This window comes from Achroia grisella, unplaced genomic scaffold (assembly GCF_030625045.1).
Source record: "Achroia grisella isolate CSIRO2021 unplaced genomic scaffold, CSIRO_AGI_Agris_v1 utg777, whole genome shotgun sequence".
Lineage (NCBI taxonomy): Eukaryota > Metazoa > Arthropoda > Insecta > Lepidoptera > Pyralidae > Achroia > Achroia grisella.
In genome coordinates this window covers 1,135,207-1,158,067 of record NW_026713017.1, presented here as the reverse complement: position 1 = coordinate 1,158,067, position 22,861 = coordinate 1,135,207, and the positions used below count along the sequence as shown (strand labels likewise).

The following is a 22,861-nucleotide window of genomic DNA, read 5'->3' as shown; positions in this document are numbered from 1 at the left end:
AGTTGCATTTTAGTTCTTCTTGTGATGAGTCTGCGTTTGATAGAAAATTTGGAAATTGGAGCGATGGAATAGAAAATTTAACTATTAAAAAAGTTTATTTGAGTAAAGATTATTTCTTTAATTTGATTAAAATAAGAACAATGTATTTTCTTCACCTATTAATATTAATTATATCGATTATTTGTTTTATTTCTTTAAACTATTAGATTTTTTTTATGTTAAATATTCCATAATGAAATGACTTGCACAGTTGCACGTGCAGGTTTCAATATCTTCAAGCATGATATATTTACTTATCATACATCATAAAAATGCAATTAAATATAATATAAAAAACAACCAAATTCATCACAAATTTCAGTTAAAGATTATATATTTTGTTTGTACTTAAATAAAATCTTTACATAGTATGAGATAAGTCGCCTCCGCTGTTTGTTCGCTTAGATCTTTTAAACTACGCAATGGATTTAATGCAGCTTTAAGCAACAGATAGAGTAGGAGGAAAGTTTATATAGTTATATATAATACATGTACATCCGTTCGAAACTTAAATATAATATTTACATAGCATAAATTGAAGTCGCTTCCGCTATCTGTTCGTTTAGATCTTTTTAACTACGCAACGGATTTTAATAAGAATAGAAGCTTTTAGCAATAGATAATGATTCAAAAAGAAGGTATATGTATGTATATATGTATAATACATGTATACCCGTACGAAGCCAGGTCGGGTAGCTAGTTATATATAATTATTTGTCAACATACTAACGTTTACGCACATTATTACGCGCGTACTAATCACTTTTACATTGACATTCGAACACAGTTTTGTGTACTTCAATTATTGTACATTTTGTATATTAAACACAGATACAACATGTGATTGTGAACGTCATTCAGTATATTGTAATGGATTTGTGGGATACAAACGAGTTTGCGTGGTTAGTATTAAATTTAGTGAGAATAGAACTTGTTTTATGTATATAATCAATATAAAATAATTTTCTGGTTCGTTTAAAGTTTAGAATATAGAATTATTCGTTATCTAGTTAACAAGTCGATCTTTTGAATGATATAAACTGTGACAGAAAAAATGTAAACAGCCAACCATGAAAATACACTGTATTAATTAGAGTATTATTAATATCTCCATTAGGCATAAGGTAATAAATTATGTATGTATATTCTTCTTATTTAATTTTGTTAAAAAAATATCTATTGTCAATTTATTTACCTTAGTTTTTTCAATAACAATTTTACTCAGAAATTATGTTATCATTGTTTTGTAGCATTTTCTTGTTTTGTAATGTACAATTCATCTGGAATGTTTTTATGAAATCAAAGTAAAATATCTTCATTCGTACTAGACGAATGAAGATATTTTAAGATATTGCAGGCTGTTATGATATGTCAAATCTGCTCTACTCGCAAATCTGTAATAGTTATTAATATCTGGCAATTCTTTTGTGAACTCCTGCGATAGAAATTCGCCTAGTGCAGAGTCCAATTTATAATCAACTTTATAGTAGGTATTTGTATGTTACAAAATAAAAAAAAAACTACTTTTGAATAAATAAAATATGTACGTATTTATAAAAAATGCTATTAACATTTTTAATTAAACTTTCTTTTAAGAAACACTGCCGTTTTCCAGATATTATTTCATAACATCTGAGAGAAACATATTTGATAAATAACACCCTCTGTTATTTTCTTAATATATAATAATTAAATAACATAACATAATCCAAAAAAACACTTAAGGTAATGAGATATGAATCTTAAGTGTTTTTTGAAGAGCTTTTATATTTATTAAGTGATTAAATAATGGTTTTTCAGGTATACAGATTAAATTGCAGCAAGGTGGAAACATAAAAAATCTGGATATATGGCTATTAAAAAGGCTGAAAAAGGCTCGAAACTAAATTTGTATTGTACAAATGAAGCTAAGAGGCATCCTGAAACTAATTCCTAACAGAAGATTTTGTCCGAATACCTCTGTCAAGATTTTTTCTTAAAGTACTCGTAATATAGTTAGTTATATTCCTGCAGACTTTAGGCATACATTAATATTTTTTTTCGTAACAATAACTTTATTAAAATTATCATTATTACATAGTACAAAACAAAGTCGCTGTCACTGTCTATCCGTCCCTATGTATTTTTAAATCTTTAAAGCTACGCAACAGATTTTGAAGCGGTTTTTTAATAGATAGAGTGACTCAAGAGGAAAGTTCATATATACAATACATGTACAGTAGCTAGTTAATTATAAATAATAACTTTATTAAGTGTCCCGGACGACCGTATGTCCGGTTTATGCTTTCGAATATGAAAATGAAAATTTCGTATTTACTTTTTATAATAATAATTTTATTAGGACTGAACATTGTAACTACAGATACATGTTTCATAAGATATCGCACCACTACAAGCACCACAACTGAGAGATCAGTAAGTACTGCAAGACAGCCCTGTAGAGGATTCTGTTTGATTAGAAGAGTCATATTATTCATTATACAACAACTATTAAGTGATGATTAAACGATCAGTAGCAATATTTAGGTACCTATGCTGACACAAGGTAACGCCAACGCCATACGATGTTATAAATTCCAAAGTATTAATAACTAAATGGCTGAACGAGTGTTTGAATTAAATTCAGAAGATTTATGGTAAAAGACAGATTTAGTATACTTTTTATCTGAAAAGTTTCATTACTAATGAAAGTAGTCGAAGTCACACTAGCTTTTATCGAAGATTTAGTTTGCACAAATGAAAGTTTGTGCCCCTACTTCACCCTATACTAGATAGTTTTGAGATAAAAGATTTATCGTTCGTTTCCGTAATATCGTGTACCTTCATATGTAATTTAAATAATATTTATTTATTAAAACTTTAATAGTATTAATAGATATTAAAAGAAGTTTGTTTTCTTATTATTAAAGTAAACATAAACTACCATAACATTGTTTATTTGATTCCTTTTCTGCTTAAGCAAAATTCATTTTAAAATTATTCAATCGTCATTTGGTTAGAACTGAATAATTTTCAACTTTACGTGACCTGAGTGAGACAGTAATCGCTTTAGTGGAGTGAAGTACCATTTGCATTTAGACAAATTAAATTAACTCCACGCTTTACATTCGTTAACAATTTAACCTTCTTAATTAACTTTTAAAACATATAGTCATTAATACCAAGGAAACTGAGACAAAGACAGTAGAAAAACATAAACTTCTTAATAAAATCGGTACAAAAATTAAAGAAATACAACTTGAAAATGTAGACACATTTAAATATTCAGGTAATTTGATTACTAGTGGCTCCAGATGTACTAGAGATATTAACACTAGAATAGCTATTGCAAAAAAAGCGTTTAACGATACAAAACATCTTTGAGCTAACATATCAAAGTCCTCTCGGATACGACTTAACAAGACCTACATCTGGTGTGTATATATAGTCTTGCGTGCCTGTGATACGTTGACATTGATTCAAAAAAGAAAGGAACAAATTAGAAATTGTTGAAATGTGGTGTTAGAGAAAGATGGAAAGATAAAATAAGAAACTACAGGGCTTTCGAAACTACAGGGGGGTGGGGCGGCGAAGGCAAAAGTATTTATAAGCGAGTTGGGGCGGCGCATTATCGACAGAGGCCATGATCGACGTTCCGGATTGTATCTGGCGCAAAGGATTTCCCTAGCAATTCAACGTGGAAATGCTGCGAGCGTTATGGGAACCTTTAAGCCGGGTACGATACGGGACAATCATAGCAATTAACTTGTAGGTTTTTTTTTATTGTATATTTACCATGTAATTAATTGTAAGCTTTGTTACATATCAACTAATTATACCGTAATTATGAATTAAAAAAAAATTAAAATAAGAAATAAAAAAGTACTGTAAAGAGTTAAAGAAAAGAAATAGATCATAAATATTATTAAGAATAGGAGGGGTCAAATGTTGAGGCATTAATATGACAAGACGAACATGAATAATATTATCGAAGGAAAAATAAAAGTAAAAAGGGAAAGAGGAAAACCAAAACACATCAATATCAGATCAAGTAGATCAAAGAAAAAGTTGGAGTCGTATCGTATCAATAAATAAAGAGATTGATGGAAAATCGTGGAAAATTTAAAGAAGAGCGTGAATCTTAAATTGTGAAGTAATGAACTTAAATTTGAAATTATTCTATTAAAAAAGCAGAAGATGGTATAATACGAATATTTTATATTACTAATAGTCGAGAATTGAACAAAATTATTTTTAAGTTTTACTAAGTTAAAATCAACATTGCTTATTCATTCTGAATATAAACAATGAATATTGATTAGATGTTGGATAAAGCGTTTACTTGATATTTATACTAGCTGTCCTCGCGATTTTTCCCGCATGAAAATAGGCTATCTTATTTTGATGTCTAAGATACGTTACTGTAAAGTTCCATCAAAATTCGTTCAGTAGTTTTTGCGTGAAAGAGTAATAAACATCCACCCATCTATCCATCCATACTTACAAAGTTTCGCATTTATAATATTAGTAAGTTAAATCTATACATATAAACAAAATTGAAGTGCCTGTTAGTAATATTCAAAATAACTTTTTTTTATATCATGTATATGAATATAAATACGGTACATACACCAAAATAACATTTTTTACAATTTTAGTCTGTCTGGCAGTCTGTCTGTTTGTTCCGAGACTTTTTTTGGCAGGTAGCTGATGTAATAAGGAGTAACTTAGGCTACTTTTGTTTTATAAAAATCTTTTATTTTAAATTGATTAAGTTACATTCCACGCGGACGAAGTCGCGGAAATAGCTAGTATATTATATATATAAAATTTCTACATAATACGATTAGGACAGATATGTTCTTCACCTATTAATAATAATAATGTGGATTATTTGTTTTATTTTTTTAAACTATACTTTCTTTCATGTAAGGTATTGCATAGACGAAAGAGTTGCACGTATAAGTTTCAATTTGATGAAAAATATTGTAAAGGCAAGGATGTGGCCCCATGAGAAATCATAGTCTAAGGAATATGGATGGATGCATCATCCATCTTGTTTATAGTTACGTGATACCTTACGTTGTATGTAAAGTCATATACAGTATTACATAATCCAAACTACAGGTGACTACTAATAGTAAAGTAGGTAGTTATATATAGTATGTAGTTGCAGAAAATAATTAGAAATGTATACACATAGAAAGGAATTGTCTCTATAAGTATATGTGGATAGAAAATTCTCTGTCTATATCTCTAAAAGTATTATAATATTATAATCCAACCTATTATCTATCTCTATTATATCTCTATGGGTTAATACTAATAGTAAAATTAGTAGTTATACATAAAAAATTTCGAGATAGAGATAGAGAGAGATATACATTTAGAGATGAGTCCTCTCTAAACACTGTTTAACAACTGCCTGTTTATATGATATAAACAGGCAGTTATTAAACAGTGTTGTAATAAACTTTTTATCAACAAACACACACACACACACAAATTTATTACATTTATAGCTACATTTGTACAAATAAATTATCTTTTATATATTTTTTTAGATATAACATAACCTTGTAAGTAAATTAATTGTGTTATGAGGATAGAAATAACCACTCAAACCACAATATAATTTACTTTAAAAAAAATCAAGCTTTACTATATGATATCATATAGTGCCATTCTTGAAAATTGCAAATTTTAGTTAGTTATTTCACTATCATGTCTACACTTACAAACCAAAATACATCTTAGACAGCAAATACTTAATGGTAATAATAAGTAATACCCACATAACAACAATAATAATATCTTAAGACTTATATAAGGAATAATATCTATCTTGGTACTAAATGGCGATGTGTGAATGGTTCAGGGATATATTATCTATTCCACCTCAAATAATATAATATCTTTCGCTGTCAAAATTGTTTCAATGAAAATAACACACTCTAAGTTTTGTTTAACAGTTCTTCATAGCTATTCATTTAACATAACGATACAGAAATTGCGAGATCGTTGCTATTTATCTCAATTCTGAATTGAACTTTTATATTTATGATCGACATAATATCAATACATAACATTTTAATGTCCAAACTATTGGCTATAAAATAAAAACTTGTACTCACAAAGAAGTTTCGTACGAAACAATTCGTTTTATGACGAGTCGTTTGTTTATTACTTATTTTTAGTGCCATTCAATATTCCATTAGTATCATTATATCTTTTCAACAAATTGCTCGTAAAGAGGATACAATTTCACCGGTTTTCGATATTTAAAGCAGCTTATAAAATATGCGTGCGTTATAAAAGCAAATAATGAAGTTATATTCCACAACCGCACTATTTGCTAAATTTCAAATTTCAAACTATCCGTCGCGCGGCGCTGGCCGGAAGGCAGCGCCCTGATTTAAAAAAGTAAAACGGCGGGAAAATAACAGTGTGCATCACAATTTTATTGTTGAGTTTATTTAAAATCAAGTGTATCAAAAAACGTCATATGTTAGTACGTGCGTATTTAACACACTCGGCTTTATTACAAATAATGTATTAAATCGTCTGCGTGGGCTACCTTTGTATCGTCGTTGAGTTTATTTAAAATCAAGTGTGTTAAAAACGTCATATGTTCGTACGTGCGTATTTAACACACTCGGCTTTATTACAAATAATGTATTAAATCGTCTGCGTGGGCTACCTTTGTATCGTCGTTGAGTTTATTTAAAATCAAGTGTGTTAAAAACGTCATATGTTAGTACGTGCGTATTTAACACACTCGGCTTTATTACAAATAATGTATTAAATCGTCTGCGTGGGCTACCTTTGTATCGTCGTTGAGTTTATTTAAAATCAAGTGTGTTAAAAACGTCATATGTTAGTACGTGCGTATTTAACACACTCGGCTTTAATACAAATAATGTATTAGACTTTATAAAGTTATATGCGTGGGCTACCTTCGTATTGCCTAGTTCAGCCGTCCAAGCTAGCTTGCTTTGTAAAATATTTCGGATGAAAGGTGAGATAAGTCATTAAAATAATAGGATACAGACGTAGGCCACGGGTCTATGGTATTGTTTCGTGATGTGACTGTTACCATCTGACGGGCCATCAAGTTATTTGCTATACATATTAATAATAACCCGGGACAATTAACATAACGTCATCTAGTCCTACGGTAAGAGCAGGTAATACTTAGATTTATTTTGTAAATACATATATAATAGACATAGAAAACACCCAGATACTATTAAACTCTTGAATACAAATGTTTCTAACGAGCAAGAAATCGAACCCGCGATCATCGGAAGTAATGTATATGTATATGTATGTTATTTGTAACGGAGATCAACATTTCCCAGTTAATCAACTCGCCGACTTACAATTTCGAAGAACTCGACTCCTGTGCATTTACCGTAAGGATACCATTAGGATTATGAGATTACGAATATGAAATCTGCCTGAGAAGCTTCATCCTAACACACTCTAATGTATGCCTTTAGCAAAGCATGCACGTATAATACGGTAATGTAGAATAAGATAATGTACAAATATATTTGTTTCTGCATTAGTTCGGTCTAAAGAAACCCGATACGGAGATAAAATGTTGTAATTCTTAGTCTAGATATTTGAAAAATACGTTTGTTTATTCAAAACTATTATAGTTTTATACTGCGACTACGCTTTTCTTTAAATAGAACATTGTCTGTGTATATCTACTTTTAAGCCAAATTTTATTAGGATCCGTTCAAATGTTGTCTCTTAAAGTTTTAAATAACAAACAGACGGACGAATATGAAATCTACCTGAGAAACTTCATCCTAACATACTAAAAAATGTGGGGGTAATGGGATTGTTAGTAATAATAATAATAATAATCTCAGTACAATTCACACACCGCCATCTAGACCCAAGTTAAGCTAGCTAAAGCTTGTGTTATGGGTACTAGATAACTTCTACAAATACATAGGTAATTTTTTTTTCGTAAATACATACATATTATACATAGAAAACATCCAGACCAATACAAACAATCATACTCATGAATACAAATGTTTGTGCCGTCCGAGGAATTGAACCCGCGACCATCGGTCGTAAAGCGGTGTGCTAGACCGCTAGACCACCGAGGGTAGCGAGGAGTTGATCACCCCATTGCTAGTAATGTACCATGTCAGGTCGACCTCCACGTGACGACCTGGAAACCATCGTGTTAAATTCCTGGTGAATTTGTCACGATGGGCTAACTGACCTGACCTCATGCTCATCTTATCATCCTCCACTGGTGCCCTGCCAGCGTAAACCGTTAGCGCAGGCGGGTGCACCATTCCATTATCATCCACAAAAAAAAACACATTAAAATATATAGCCTTTAGCAAAGCATGCACGTATAATACGGTAAGTAGAATAAGATAATGCAGCTTTGTGCAAATATATTTGTTTCTGCATTAGTTCGGTCTAAAAAAAACCCGATACGGAGATAAAATGTGGTAATTCTCAGTCTAGAGATTTTGTTGTGAGTTCTATTTAAGAAATACATTTGTTTATTCTAAACTAGATCTAAACCGCTACTACGTCTTATTTCTTTAGATAAAACATAGCCCCTGTCGAAGTGACACAATCTAGTTTCGCCCAAACTTCATTAAGATCCGTTCAAAGATAGTCAACCTTCAAGATTCAAGACAGGCAAATACTGTTGATATAAATACTTAGATACATTTTTTGTAAATACACACATATTACACATAGAAAACACCAAAATCGGTACAAACAATCATATTTGAATACAAATGTTTGCACCGTGTAAGGAATCGAACCCGCGACTATTGGAAGTAAAGAGGTGGACCGAGCAGTGGCGTAACTACAGGTTGACAAGTCGGCAAAATGCCACGGCCCCGAGTAGAAACCCAACTCCCAACATTTATTATTACACATTTAGTAAAAAAAAGTTTTGTTTAATTTATTTACTTCACTTAAATAATTTACGTGACTACACCACCGCAAAATACAAATGTTTCGCATTTCTAATTTGACTTAAAAACTATTACATATCTTACATCCACCCACCTTACATCCAAAAATAACTTTATACAACGTTGCTTAACCTCGACGATCGACATCGCAAATTACCGTAAACAAACTGTCAGCCGCGCCCCTTGGTTTTAATTATTATTTCACTCCCGCTTCTGTCTACATACATTACCACTCTGCAATTATTGGAACATTTTAAGGAGCCCACCTCTTATTTTTATAATTGAAATGACAATCAAACTTAGACCCAGATGGTAAGTGAACAAATATAGTGACATCGTAGACATCCACTTCGGCGCAATCAGTGCATATCATAAAAAAATATACCACCATTTAAGCAGCTCCAATGGGGCAGTGATATATTATATTTTATTACTAATACTAATACTGAACATACACACACAAACAGTAGTAGATAATAAGCATAATCATAATAAGAAACATTTAATTTAAGATATTTGTTATATTATATAACTTTTGTATAATTTCATGTTATTTTATGGTGGAAGAATAAAAACGAATACATGGTAAATAAAGTAAATAATTTACCGTTTGCGACATTTCAACTACGTTGCACATATTTACAATTTTGGAAGAAAGCAGTAAAATTACCGTAGAATAATTCTTCATTCTTTCTTTTTTAGTTTCTTTTCTTCATTCCCTGTTGGTCGTCTGTACTAAAATCTAGTGTTTATTTCTATTACAAATAAATCGCTAATAAGGATATAAAATTAATAATGATAAAATAGACACAATTAATGACTTTTCAATCAGCGGCGTTGATGAAAAAATGATGAAATATTAATGGAAATTGTAAATTTCCGATACTTCGCTACGGTAGCACTCTTAACAGCTTCCATTATGAATGCCTCCAGGGCATCTCATAATAATTAATCTATCAATTGAACCGCGCGTGGAAATCAAAGCAAAATATAAATTTATTAGTAGACATGAAACGGAAAATTAATTTATATTCATTTATAATATTAAATTATACTCTTTTATTAATGGAGTGTATAATTTGAGATTTTGTTATATATGAAACCACTGTTGAAAACTCTTTGATGGATTTTTATAATATTTATAGATTTTCTAATCATTATTTTTTGACATATTCTTTTTCGTAACAATATATTATATATCGCTGTCGTATAAATTTCATTTTAAGTATCTCCGTATTTTTCCTCACAAAACCCTCGATACCTCTCACTCATCAGGTATATCTACCTTCCTTCAATACCTTCAACTACATTTCTTCTCTAAACCAAAAGAACGATTTTCATACATTGAACTACTGTAAGAATGAACTCTGTCGATTGACAACAGAATCATTCTGATATGATCGGTGCCTTCATCACACCTTAGTCCTCCAGAATACCAACGCATGAAAGGGTTTCTTATTTTTTGTGGTTTTATATCCACTATCGGTATACGCTAGAGAGACTGTGAAGTATAATAAGATGAGGATACAGTCAAGTCAGTTATCCATCTTGGCCGGTTCACTTTTAGGAACTAATTAATCACAGTGGTTTTCAAGGGAGATCGCGTGATTTAATAATTACCCCATATATAACAATCCCTGCTACACCTGAAGGTCCCCACTTATCATCAGGTGGCCCATCAGCTTATTTACCAATCCTGTTACATAAAAAAAGTATAACTACGCAATCAATTTCCACTTCTAAACTTTCCTAAAACACCTGCGAAAATATTCGTATTTCGCTCAAATACGCATACGTAACTCGAATTTTTGTAATCTTATCGTTCGCTGAACAATAGCCGATTGTACAGCATAAAGCAGCCAGTGTATAAAACATTCAGCAAATTCCCAAACAAAAGTATTTCAGGTTCAGTAAAGCGAAATACAACAGATCAGTCCAATATTGGAATTTCAGTCGCATTATTCAGGTGTACAATAATGTTTAATTCTCTGAAAACTGTGTGAGTAATCGCTGAAATAAAATGGAAAGTAAGTTCATTGAGATAATTACTACGGTAATGCTTTTTTATACTATTATTAATAATTCATGAATTTTATCCAAAAATTTCAATAGAAATAGAAATAGAAATAATCTTTATTCAAATAAACTCATTACAAGCACTTTTGAATAGTCATATTTTGATTCTACCACTCATTCGGAATGCAGATTCATCACAAGAAGAATGAGCAAGAAACTTGTGTGTTGCTCTTTTCAATAATAATTTTATCAACAATAATTATTTTATTTCGAGAACATTAATTTGATGCCGCTATGGTTTAACTTCAGATTGGTTGTATGCTTGCTTGCTTAAGCTAAAAAAGTTTTGTATTTTCATATTAAAAAGAACGAAAATGATTTTGTGTTTTGGTCTTATGTAAAACAGAGTTTGATAACAATAAAATGAATATGTAATTAATATGAGTTGAAATATGGATTATTATAAAGAGAATCATCAAAATCGTTTTTCATAAACGTATAAGCAATAGAAATACATTACAGATGAGTTCCTTTTTTTTGTAATCGCTTGAAAATACTCATCAACATTTTCCGTCAAAAATTTCGAGAATGTTTTATTTTGCAGGCGAAAATCTCACTAATGTTGTAAACATCTAAAACATTTTGTTTATTTGTGTCTCGAAATTCTTGATACATTTTTACGTTGTTTTTAAATTTTATATTATTTTTTTTTAATTCTTTTTTGTAACAATTTATCGTTAGTCATCATAATTTTTGTATATATATCGCTGCCGTACTAGTCACATATTTCAATTTTCTCTATAAAACTCTATACCTACTTCTACAAATGAAGCGGAGCTATCTAATATACCTAAAAAGTGATAAGAAGACAATGGAAAGATTTTTACAAAACAATATTTGAAAAAAATTTAATTATAATATTTAATAACAATAAAAAAATGCATCAAGGAGTTCACACAGTTTATATATTAGCCTCTTTTAAATTCAAGTAAATAGTAATTTTTGCTTTGTTATGTACAACATGTAAATGCATCAGTGAGTTCGCTACAGTATTCCTCGGACTTTTATTGCCTCAAGCAAATCGTCATTTTTGCTATGTACATATGTAGGTAGTAAGTAATGGTCACGGCCGTAGGGCGGATACTTTCTATCTCGGTCAATCGATATGTTCCGGTCTCGCAGACGAAGTCGCCGGCACAGCTTGTTTCGCAGATTTAGCTGTTCATGCACGGGATTTCATTTAATGTTTTCATAAAAGAAATAGACACCTATACAATGTTAATAAACTTAATTGAACTGACTTAACTGAAATTCAGTTAAGTTTCTTGGCAGTTCTTCTCCATTGAATGTGTATACTGAAATGGACGGTAGAGAAAAAAATATAAATGCAAAAATCTTGACGTTCATAAGCGGCTATAATGGCCTACACAAATAAATGATTTTTGATTTTATTTAGAAACATATAAGTAAAATAAGGACGTGTTAATTTCGTTTAAAAAGTGGTCGTTACCAGCTACTGTTAATGACCATTCGGATATATACATTTTTCATACTTTTATTTTATGTCCAAAGATTCATTTAAAGTGTACAGATCTGTAGCTAAAATATGTTACAATTTATTTACTATGTTATCAGTGTTTCCATTATCACAAAGCCATAATGTAAATATAAAAAAGACAGACAAAGTATTTTGATGCCTAAATTCAACTGACCTTTGGACTCTTCAAGTCCGGAATAGTAATTTTTTACACATCATTTACTTTACCTACACAAATTTAATTTTAATGAATACATAATAACCACTATTATTTCGAATACAAAAATATTTTTTTACTTTAAATTATATTTTCATTTATATAATCATAAAATGACGTTACATTATATGTATATTTCAGATATAAAAACTGATAATAGATAATTCTTCTAATTATTTTATAAATTACATTCGCAAAACAGCGACCAGCTAATATTTGAAGGTTACTTAAATAGGTTGTCCTCTTCTTATTAAATTAAAATATCGAATAAACTTTTTTAATAAAGTTTTGATTGAAAATAAAAATAGGCGTGATTCATTTTACAAATGTTAACAGGTTTTAAAATATTTAAATACTGAAATGTAATATATTTTTATAGAAAAATAATGATAAGAAAAATAAATAAAATATTCCCCTCTAGATCGAAGATATTAAGTTTCTACTCTTTACAGCAATTTATCTTTACTTCTACATACAACAATAATAATAGGACTCTATTTTCTAATGCATAAATATATATTAGCATTATATATATATATATGTATAATGTATATATATATTTTATATATATTATATTTGTACACAAATAAGCAATAAAGCCTTGAATTGTATTAATTCTGCGTCCAATAACCGTTTTAACTTCGATTTCCTTATATATAAAAAATATATAATAATGACATATTTTTATAACACAAACTGTCATATCAATATGTACCACCAATAGTGAACAGACTATTAAATTTCACTTATTAATCTCTGAAAAGTGAAACTATAGAAAAAAACACTGAAACTTTAAAATTAAAAAAGAGATAATAAACACCGTATTAATATAATTAGTTGAGTCTTAACACGAATAATGTTATGGTAAATCCTTATTTACTATAATGTGCTTCTCTCGACGTTTCGATTAGGTTGCAGCCATTGTCACGAACTTAAGTATCAAACATACTGTATCTATCCTTTATTTAATTAATGCAAACAATTAAATCACTCACCATCAGATGAGCTTTAAGCTCCCCCCTATGCTATAAAAAAAATTAAAAAATTAACTCTTCCTACAACACCAACTGATTTCAGAACTGATGATCATTACATTATCTGTAGCACTAGCTGACGGATTCAGGCATAAATTCTTCTCAGACACCTTAGATTCTGAGCCTTCAATATCAATTCTATACGCCAGAGACAAGACCAGCGATAAAGCCACAAACGAATGTCTAAGAGAAATGTACCCGAGAAACCTCTACAAATACCCACTGAGGATCGAAAGGAATGATATACCCTGTATATTACACTGTGTATTAAAGAAGTTCGGCATCATGAGCAACGATGGATATATCAACTTGAAGAATTACTACCGACGGGTGCAGGCTATCCATAAATATGATCCGAGGATTTTGATATCGGACGTGGGAGATACGTGCGCGCAAAATATAAATGCTATGAATTTGGATCACGATATTTGTAAGAAAGCGAAAGTTTTCAACGATTGTACACAGCTGTATGCTATTTCCTTTAGGGAGCCTGAACTGTTTTAATTTATTTATTATGTCGCACAATGTAAAGTCGTATTCGTGTATTTCATGAGCATGATTGTTTATATTGATCTGGGTGTTTTCTATGTTTATTATGTATGCATTTCGAAAAATTATTATCTACAAATAAATGTATCTATCACTACCATAACACATGTTCTGCTTTGCTGGAAACTAAATGAAACTGAAACTAGATGCTGAATCCAGGAATATTATTATTTTTTGTATTCTGTATTAACTCCTAATTGTATATAAAAATAAGCAAAAAAGGTTTCAAATGATTATTATTTATGAATAAATAAGTTTCTAATTTGCAGCTTATACAGCTTTTAAACATAACATCGAACAATTTATAAATTGTTCGATGTTATGTTTAAAAAAAAAGCAGTATAATTTCAGGATATGAGGAATGACGTCTTATTCCTCCGGACACTGTGCGACAGTAGTAGTTGAGTTTTAGTATATTTGTATATAATTGCATCCATACTTTGATAACTTCGCATGTATTTTATAAATGAAAATAACATTTGCAACTTACTACATTTTCTTACAAAATGAAACCCGTAGTAATGTTGAGATAACGAGTATTTCACTAACACTGAAACAAACTCTTTTGAAGAAGGAAGGAATCATTAAAAACTGGTTATATTTTAATGATGGCAAAGACATCGTGTAACACAAAAGTAACTGTCGTGTAGACTTTATGTGTCTAGAATAATAGTTATATCCATAAAAAAGGGTATAGAATTTGTAAAAATGATTAAAAGTTAGGAAACAAATTACATAACATATGAATAAATATGTAATGATACCTTTGTGATAAACGTTACTGGTTATCTATTTTAAAGAGCTAGCGTTATATTATACATATAAAATAGGGTATTTTAATTAAATGTACAAACATAAGGTTTTCTTTTGTAGCGTATAAAACAATGCAGACATTAATTTAATACAGATTTTTTATTTTAATACATTCAAATTTATTCTATACGAGTTTTTATTCAAGTATTCCCAGAATCCGTTTGATTGCACTATTGTGTCTGTGCATAATGAAATTCTGTTGACATTCCATTATGAGAGATCAAAAGTAGTTTTGTTCGTGGAATTTATTCTGAAATGTGTAAATTAATTTTAATATTGAATTTATTTTATTCAAATATCAGCTTTGTCCACGTGGATTTTATAATTTCAATAAAAAAAATCAATAATAAAATTAACATAGGTTAAGTTACGCCTTATAACATTCGATATCTCTCCAGTGAATGTCCCGTCAAAATAGGTCCAGTCTTTTTTTTATTAATATCTTGATGTAAGTACCGTATATACTCTCATATGCATATGCAATGAAAAACTATTAATTTGAAATACAAATTACATTGATCTGTTTTATTCATTTGTAGGTAACTCTCTTAATTTTTGTCCCTAATTCCCTTATAGTCATATTCAATGCGTTATTACAAGAAAATTATATTAATTTACTTACTATATCAAATGAATTATTTTCTTCGTTATTAATATTTAAACTTCTTGGAAGATAATAATTGATATTTGAATTTCTTGGATTTTTTGTTTAATATTTCTATTCCAAAACGTACATTACACTAATGTATTATGAAATATTGTTAGATAGCTAATTTGGTAATGTTATGGAAAACAACTCTTTCAGACTAGGCTACCATTAATATTAATATAATAGGGTTATGAAATTCAAAAATCATTAATTTGAAAGTTAGCCGCTTACGAACGAAAAAATTTTATAATAAAATTTTTTCCCTACCTTCACGTATCACGTGCCAAATGAGTGAAAATTTTAAACATACTGATAGAATAATTTCATTAATGGATACTCACTTTTAAATATAAATTAAGTTAATTATAGCAGAATCAAATTATCTACTAATTGAATGTAACCAAATTCTTCTTCCAATTATTCGTAATTACATTTCCTCATGATGAGAAGTGCACTGAAATTATACATATAATTAAATTTTTATTAAAATTTAAAAAAATAATTTTAAATGTTTTTAAATTATAGTTTACAGAATAAGTTGATAGGGTTTTCGCTGTGTGTTGTAACAGATAACGTTACTTATTTTTATTTATATAATACAGAATAATGTTATAAAAAAAGTTATCACCCAAATGGGTAATAACATAGTGTCCAGACCCTAAGACTACAATACAATATCTAGTTTCCAATATTATTGTTAGGAAAGTAATGTATGTTTGACATGAAAACTAAAGCTAATCAATCAAATGACAACCTGCTCTTTACAGGAGACTACAATTTACGAACGCTGCATCGCAAAGTTTAATATACTATGAATTCTGCATTCGGACCTCCTTAGATATCCTTAGTATCTACAGGTGTTTACCTACCTTTTGTAGTTAATCAAAACGCGGGTATATTCAATTAAGTTTTTACGAAACCGTAATTAAATTTGTTCAACTAAATGAGAAATGATCGTGTTCATGCCCTGATCCCTTCTATCTTGACTTAGTTATTAAAAATCGCGTCCGTTGAATATTCATTTCCGCAGGGAAGCGAGAACAAACAACTTCGGAAATTTTGGAGTTTACCGCCAAATTTTAGATAAATTCTCAAATTTTTATAAAGTTACTTAGAATATTCGAATCTTTCTGAGCTGCTTCATTGACCTTGATTTCAATTTTTTTCTACCTTCAAAATAAACCGAATTTTAAGAATGAAAATAGTTTTGTTTTCAGTAAGTTAATTATGCGTATATGTTTCAAAGGCTTTGCTAATCAATTATAGTTACGTATAGTAGTTGCAAGCAGAAACTAGTTCATAACAAGAAGCCCATAGCCAATTATTATCTTGATCAATTGTGGTTACGCGGATCTCATCGCTACTTGTCATTAATAATAATAATATCTCAGGCATCTCACAATACGAGATGTAGTCCCAAGCTAATCAGTGTGTTATGGGTACTAGACAACTGATATTAATACGTAGATCTACGTATTAATATCAGTTAAAAAAAGAACCTATACTTTTTTTTTAAATACATAGAAAGAAACCCAGACCAATACAAAACAATCATAGTCATGACTACAAATGTTTATACCATGCGAGAAATTTAAGCCAAGGCGGAGTATGAAACAGTTAGACTTATCGGGTCCTAGAACTGTGACACAATCACTATTTAACTAGATGATGGTGTAGATATATCCAGTGTCTAGTACCTATTACCCAAGGTCTGCTTAAATTTGGACTAGATGGTGATGTGTGGTTCATCCAAGATTATTATTACTATTATTAAGAAAGAAAAAGCAATCAGGAGTTACTACTACTAATAAATTGGTGTTTCAAACGTCCATAGGCTACGGTAACCGTTTATCATCAGATGGTCCTTATGTCTTTGCATTATGATTGCCAACGGCGTAGTATAAAAAAATATAATTATACAAATAAGGTAATTTATTCTTTATTGTTGCAGGAACAACATTCATTGTTCTAATACTAATAACAATAGCAAATGCTCGCATATCAGTAATGTATGCTCACGACAGAACCAGTGATATAATAGCAGAGCAATGCTTCAACGAGATGTATCCGAAGTCGAAACGCGTGGAAATCCAGGAGTCAGACGAACCTTGCTTAATTTTCTGCGTACTAAATAAGTTGGGCATAATAAATTCAAATGGAGTGATCAATTTAGAAGTTTATAGGTAAGAAAAACTTAATCTTAATCTTAACAATATTATAAACGCGAAAGTTTGTTATCGATGGATGTTTGTTACTCATTCACACAAAAACTACTGAACGGATTTTGATGAAACTTTACACAGCATATACATAAAAAAAAAAAAAGATATATTATGTAAATTTGGCGAAATATAGTAATAAATGTCATCTAAGAGGCTACAAGAAGACCATAGCTAATAATTATCTGACCAATTATAGTTACGTGGATCTCATGTTTTGTCATTAATAATAATAATATCTCAGTACAATTCACACAACGTCATCTAGTCCCAAGCTAAGCAAAGCTTGTGTTATGGGTACCAGATAACTGATATAAATATATAGATACTTTTATTTAGTAAACACTTAGAAAATACCTAGAGCAATACAAACAATCATACTCATGTATATAATTGTTTGCACCGTGCGAGGAATCTAACCCGCGACCTTCGAAACTAAGGCGGTGTGCTAAACTGCTAGACCACCTAGACCGTCTGTTCTCATAGATTAAACTACGCTTCCGATTTTAATGCATTTTTCAGCAATAGATAGAGATTCAAGAGGAAAGTTTATATGTATAATACATGTACACCGGTGCGAAGCCGGGGCTGGTAACGAGTAAAAGATAAATAGAATATATCTAATATTCCTTTCATGAGTAGAACCATCAGGTTCCAATACTTACCTGATCCCAATCTGATTTGTCTGTTAGAAAATAACATGTATATACGAGTATAAGGAATAGTTTTAGCACATGTTATTCATTCTAGAAATATATTTAGTAGTTATTTTTTGTTATACGTTATCAAACATTTAAAAGTTTTATTCTTGGATATTTTTTTAAAATAATAATCATATTATTTATTTCAAGATAAACATTTCACATGCGCAACTACTTTACAAACATAGATCTTAATTTAATTTAACCTATGACAATTAACACCACAGTATACCCATATATATGTATATATTGTACCAATTATAATAACAATTTAAGTACCTATTTTTATTATTGTTATATAAGCATATTAGTATTTACATATACAATACAGGTAATAAATTAGGTAAATACTAAAACTGCCTTTCCCCGCCTGTGCCCTTCAACCGCTTTCTGTTTTTACCCAATGGTTAGCTGGTAGAGAATGCCATATGACTTCCGCACTACAATTATATACATAGTATAAATAAAATATATAGTACAAATAAATAGAATAGAATAGAATAGAAAATCATTTATTCAATTAAACTTAATTTCAGCACTTTTGAATAGTCATAACAATTTTTTTTAATCTACCGTTCGTACGGAAAGCTCTCTCATCACAAGAAGAACGAGCAAGAAACTTGTATGTTGCTCTTTTAAAAATCCAAAAGTACATAGAAACCACACAGAGCGCTACAAATAATCATTTCTATTTATATTTAAACTCTTTATTGCACAAATTACAGAACAAAAAAATATACATATAGATTAAGTGATACAAAAGTCTTATCACTAAGCAATCTCTTCCAGACTATCTTTGGGTGGATAGAGAAAGTAAAAATAAGAAAAGGGTAGGTAGCGCACGTAACGAGGAATCGAACACGCGACAATCGGAAGTAGAGTGGCGTGCTAAACCGCTACACTAAGACCGTTGTTAATGTGCTGTCATAAACATTTTTCCTGTAACGTAGGTAGATTGCGCTATATATAAGGATTTTCCCCGTGATGTGAAAATACGTTCGTTGTTATGATGGACTACGTAATCCCTAACAACACTTTAATCCGGTGTTTCCCAACCTCTTTCGTGCCATGCCCCACCTTAGCTTTTCTAAAATTCTTATACCGTACCTCTCCCCCCCCCCCTAAATTTTTAATTATTATTAATTATGTATGTTACATGCTGTATAACATATGATGACATTGATGATCACCAATGACAACATATGAGACAACTTTCCGAATGATCGGTACATTAAAAAATATGTGATGGCTATTCAATAGTGCGTCACTGTAAGTTTATTTGAATAAATGATTTCTATTCTATTCTATATATAATTTATAATAGTAAAACACTTAAATAATAGGTTTTTGAAAGAAATGACTAGACTCGTTAATCAAACAGATAGTATATATAACATACAATGAAAAATTGAAATTCACATTCCATACAATTTTAATACAGAGTTCATTTTCAAATTACTCCCCTTAACAATCAAATTGTCCCCCTGTGGGGCCCACGTTGGGGTACACTGCTTTAATCCTTTGTAGCAGCAGGCTTCACATGATTGTTAAAATGGACGGCACAGTATATCCTCTATAAACTAGTTCAAATCATAGTCCAACAGTTGTTTTACCAAATGGAAATCCAGATAGATATGAATATAGTAGAGGAGAATTATAGAAAACAAAAGAATTAGGCAAACATTTCTAGAATACAGTAAAATACATAAAAAACGAAAATATGGTAAAATCAACTAACTAACTATACATATTAGAAATTAGTATACAATAGTATAATGACTACTAGCAAATAGAGGGCGAAACACAAGGGGTCACCTGCGTGTCACCCTACATATCTCTCAGATTAATTTAGTTCGTTATCGGTGTTTCTATCATCGGAGAGTCAGTCAGAAATTGAAATGGATAATTTAATTAGTGTAGGTAAGTCAGATTCGATGAATTATAAGTCTAATCTAAGTACTTACTGAAATATATTGAATGCAATATGAAATTTATATTGTTTCAGAAAAAGAGTGAAAATGGCTCACCAGTTAGACCAGAGGCGTTTAGTTGGAGATTATGGAAATGCTTGCATGGACACTGCAGAAGCAACTCAGCACAAACAAGATGTTTGCAAAAAGGCAAAAGTATTTAACGATTGTACACACCTGTACAGAATAATACTGAAGTAAATTTATGAAATTAAATAATAATATTGATATTAAATAATACATCTATTTTTCTCTTATGGTCAATCATAATCTTACTATAATATTATAAATGCGAAAATTTGTGAGTATGGATGGATGTTTCTCTTTCACGCAAAACTACTGAACTGATTTTATTGAATCTTTACAGTGACTTAGCATATACATAATAACACATAGGCTATAAATATTATGTAAATTAGACGAAATATAATGACAAATTCCAAGTAAGTATGACAGACAAAGTTGCGCGTATCAACTTGTCAGCTATAAATGGAATAAAATAATGCAGTTAATAAACTCTGATTTTTTGTAACGTTATAACAAAGAACAAGACGGTAAAAGACTGCTAATGTTATTCATCATTTTTCCATGTGACGTGCCCTGATCATCACAATATCATACATCAATAGTCGACAATGATCACCGTATCTTTAATATACCGTCTTAAAGGTACATTATTAATGATAGAGAAAAACATATTAAACCTGCCCCAAATAAATGGGATAAGGATGAAGCAGATGATAAAGAGTTTGTACTCGGCTGAGTACAAACTCTTATTAGCATCTGCTTCTTGATCTTGGCGGCTGCCAAACAGTTTGCTTTGTAAATTGTATTTCGATAGTAGAATTAGATATGGCAATGAAATTACATATTACAGCGGCATCACAATAAGTAGTCCTCCTGAATGGCAATATAAGAATAATAGTCTTTCATTTCAAACAAAATTAACAACAGCTGTATATTGTTATTTTATAATGATGACTATATAATTGTAAAATAACAATACATATATTGAGTGTTACCTATATTAAAAATTTTACCTTCCGTGCTATTTGAAAAATTGTGTTACAGCGACATACAAATCTCGTATCATATGAATACGGCTCATTTTTAGATGTCATATCAAGCATTTTAAATATCAAAATATATAAGGGCACCACTTCATCACATGATGACATGATCCGTGTGCTGTTATTCATCTATAGGCTATGGTTTAATATATTTTTTATATTAAAGGGTTTACTAAAGATAATGTATACCACTCCTATTGAGCTCGCCCTTTTTTTAGCTGATCAACAATACCCTATACCTATACATGCACTAAAAGTGGCAACACTTACTTACCATCAAGCAACTTGTTCTTCCATTTACGTAAAATAAAAAAAAAACACTCTGCTTAACGAATGCCAATTTCATCAGCCACTGAGAAGCACGTTCACTGGTCATTACTTTAAGTTGGTACTCTTAGAACCTCATTATAAAGTCAATCAACATTTGAACGTTTTGTAAGCGAAAAACGTCAAGAACTAAGTACCTTCTTACTCGAGTAATGAAATTAATAGACGCCATATGTTTTCTTCTTTATCCAGTTAGGACATTTGGAAATATCTTGCCTGTACGTGATGTTGTTTCTGAATTTGATGACCTAGGTTTAGAGGTTTAGCACACCGTCTTACTTCCGATAGTCACTGGTTCGATTCGTCATACGGTACAAACATTTGTATTCATGAGTATGATTGTTTATATCGTTCTGGATGTTTTATATGTTATGTATTTACAGAAAAAATATCAGCGTTTGTTAGTTTTCTTAGTCTAAGAAATAACAAATACGACAGACGAAGTGGCAGTCATCAGCTAGTTAAAAATAAGAAACGTAAAAAAATTACAATTATATTCAAATTTGCCCACAATCTATTTTTAAGGTTAAAAGTATTCATCGAAGGAATCTTAATAATTTCATAAACGCGAAAGTTTGTAAGTATAGATGTTTGTTACTCTTTCACGTAAAAACTACTGAACGGATTTTGATGAAACTTTACAGCAATATATCTTATGCATCAGAATAACATATAGGCTATATTTTTTATTAAAATTTGAAAACACGGATAAAACCGCGGCCTCAGCTAGTAATAAATACAACGCGTACAAACGCGTAAAAAACGTAAAAGT

General features: G+C 30.2%; 2 protein-coding genes across 2 annotated transcripts; both read left to right on the top strand.

Moving 5' to 3' along the window:
* Positions 1-13,830: 13,830 nt before the first annotated feature.
* LOC131850604 (uncharacterized) lies at positions 13,831-14,295 on the top strand (the record flags this gene model as incomplete). Its single annotated transcript, XM_059200899.1, has 1 exon — positions 13,831-14,295. A coding segment is annotated over one exon (465 nt), but the record flags the coding sequence as incomplete, so codon positions are not given.
* Positions 14,296-17,782: 3,487 nt separating this feature from the next.
* LOC131850605 (uncharacterized) lies at positions 17,783-20,893 on the top strand. Its single transcript, XM_059200900.1, has 2 exons — positions 17,783-17,985; positions 20,728-20,893. The coding sequence occupies exons 1-2, from the start codon at positions 17,810-17,812 to the stop codon at positions 20,891-20,893; spliced, it is 342 nt and encodes a 113-aa protein (XP_059056883.1). The 5' UTR covers positions 17,783-17,809.
* Positions 20,894-22,861: the final 1,968 nt, after the last annotated feature.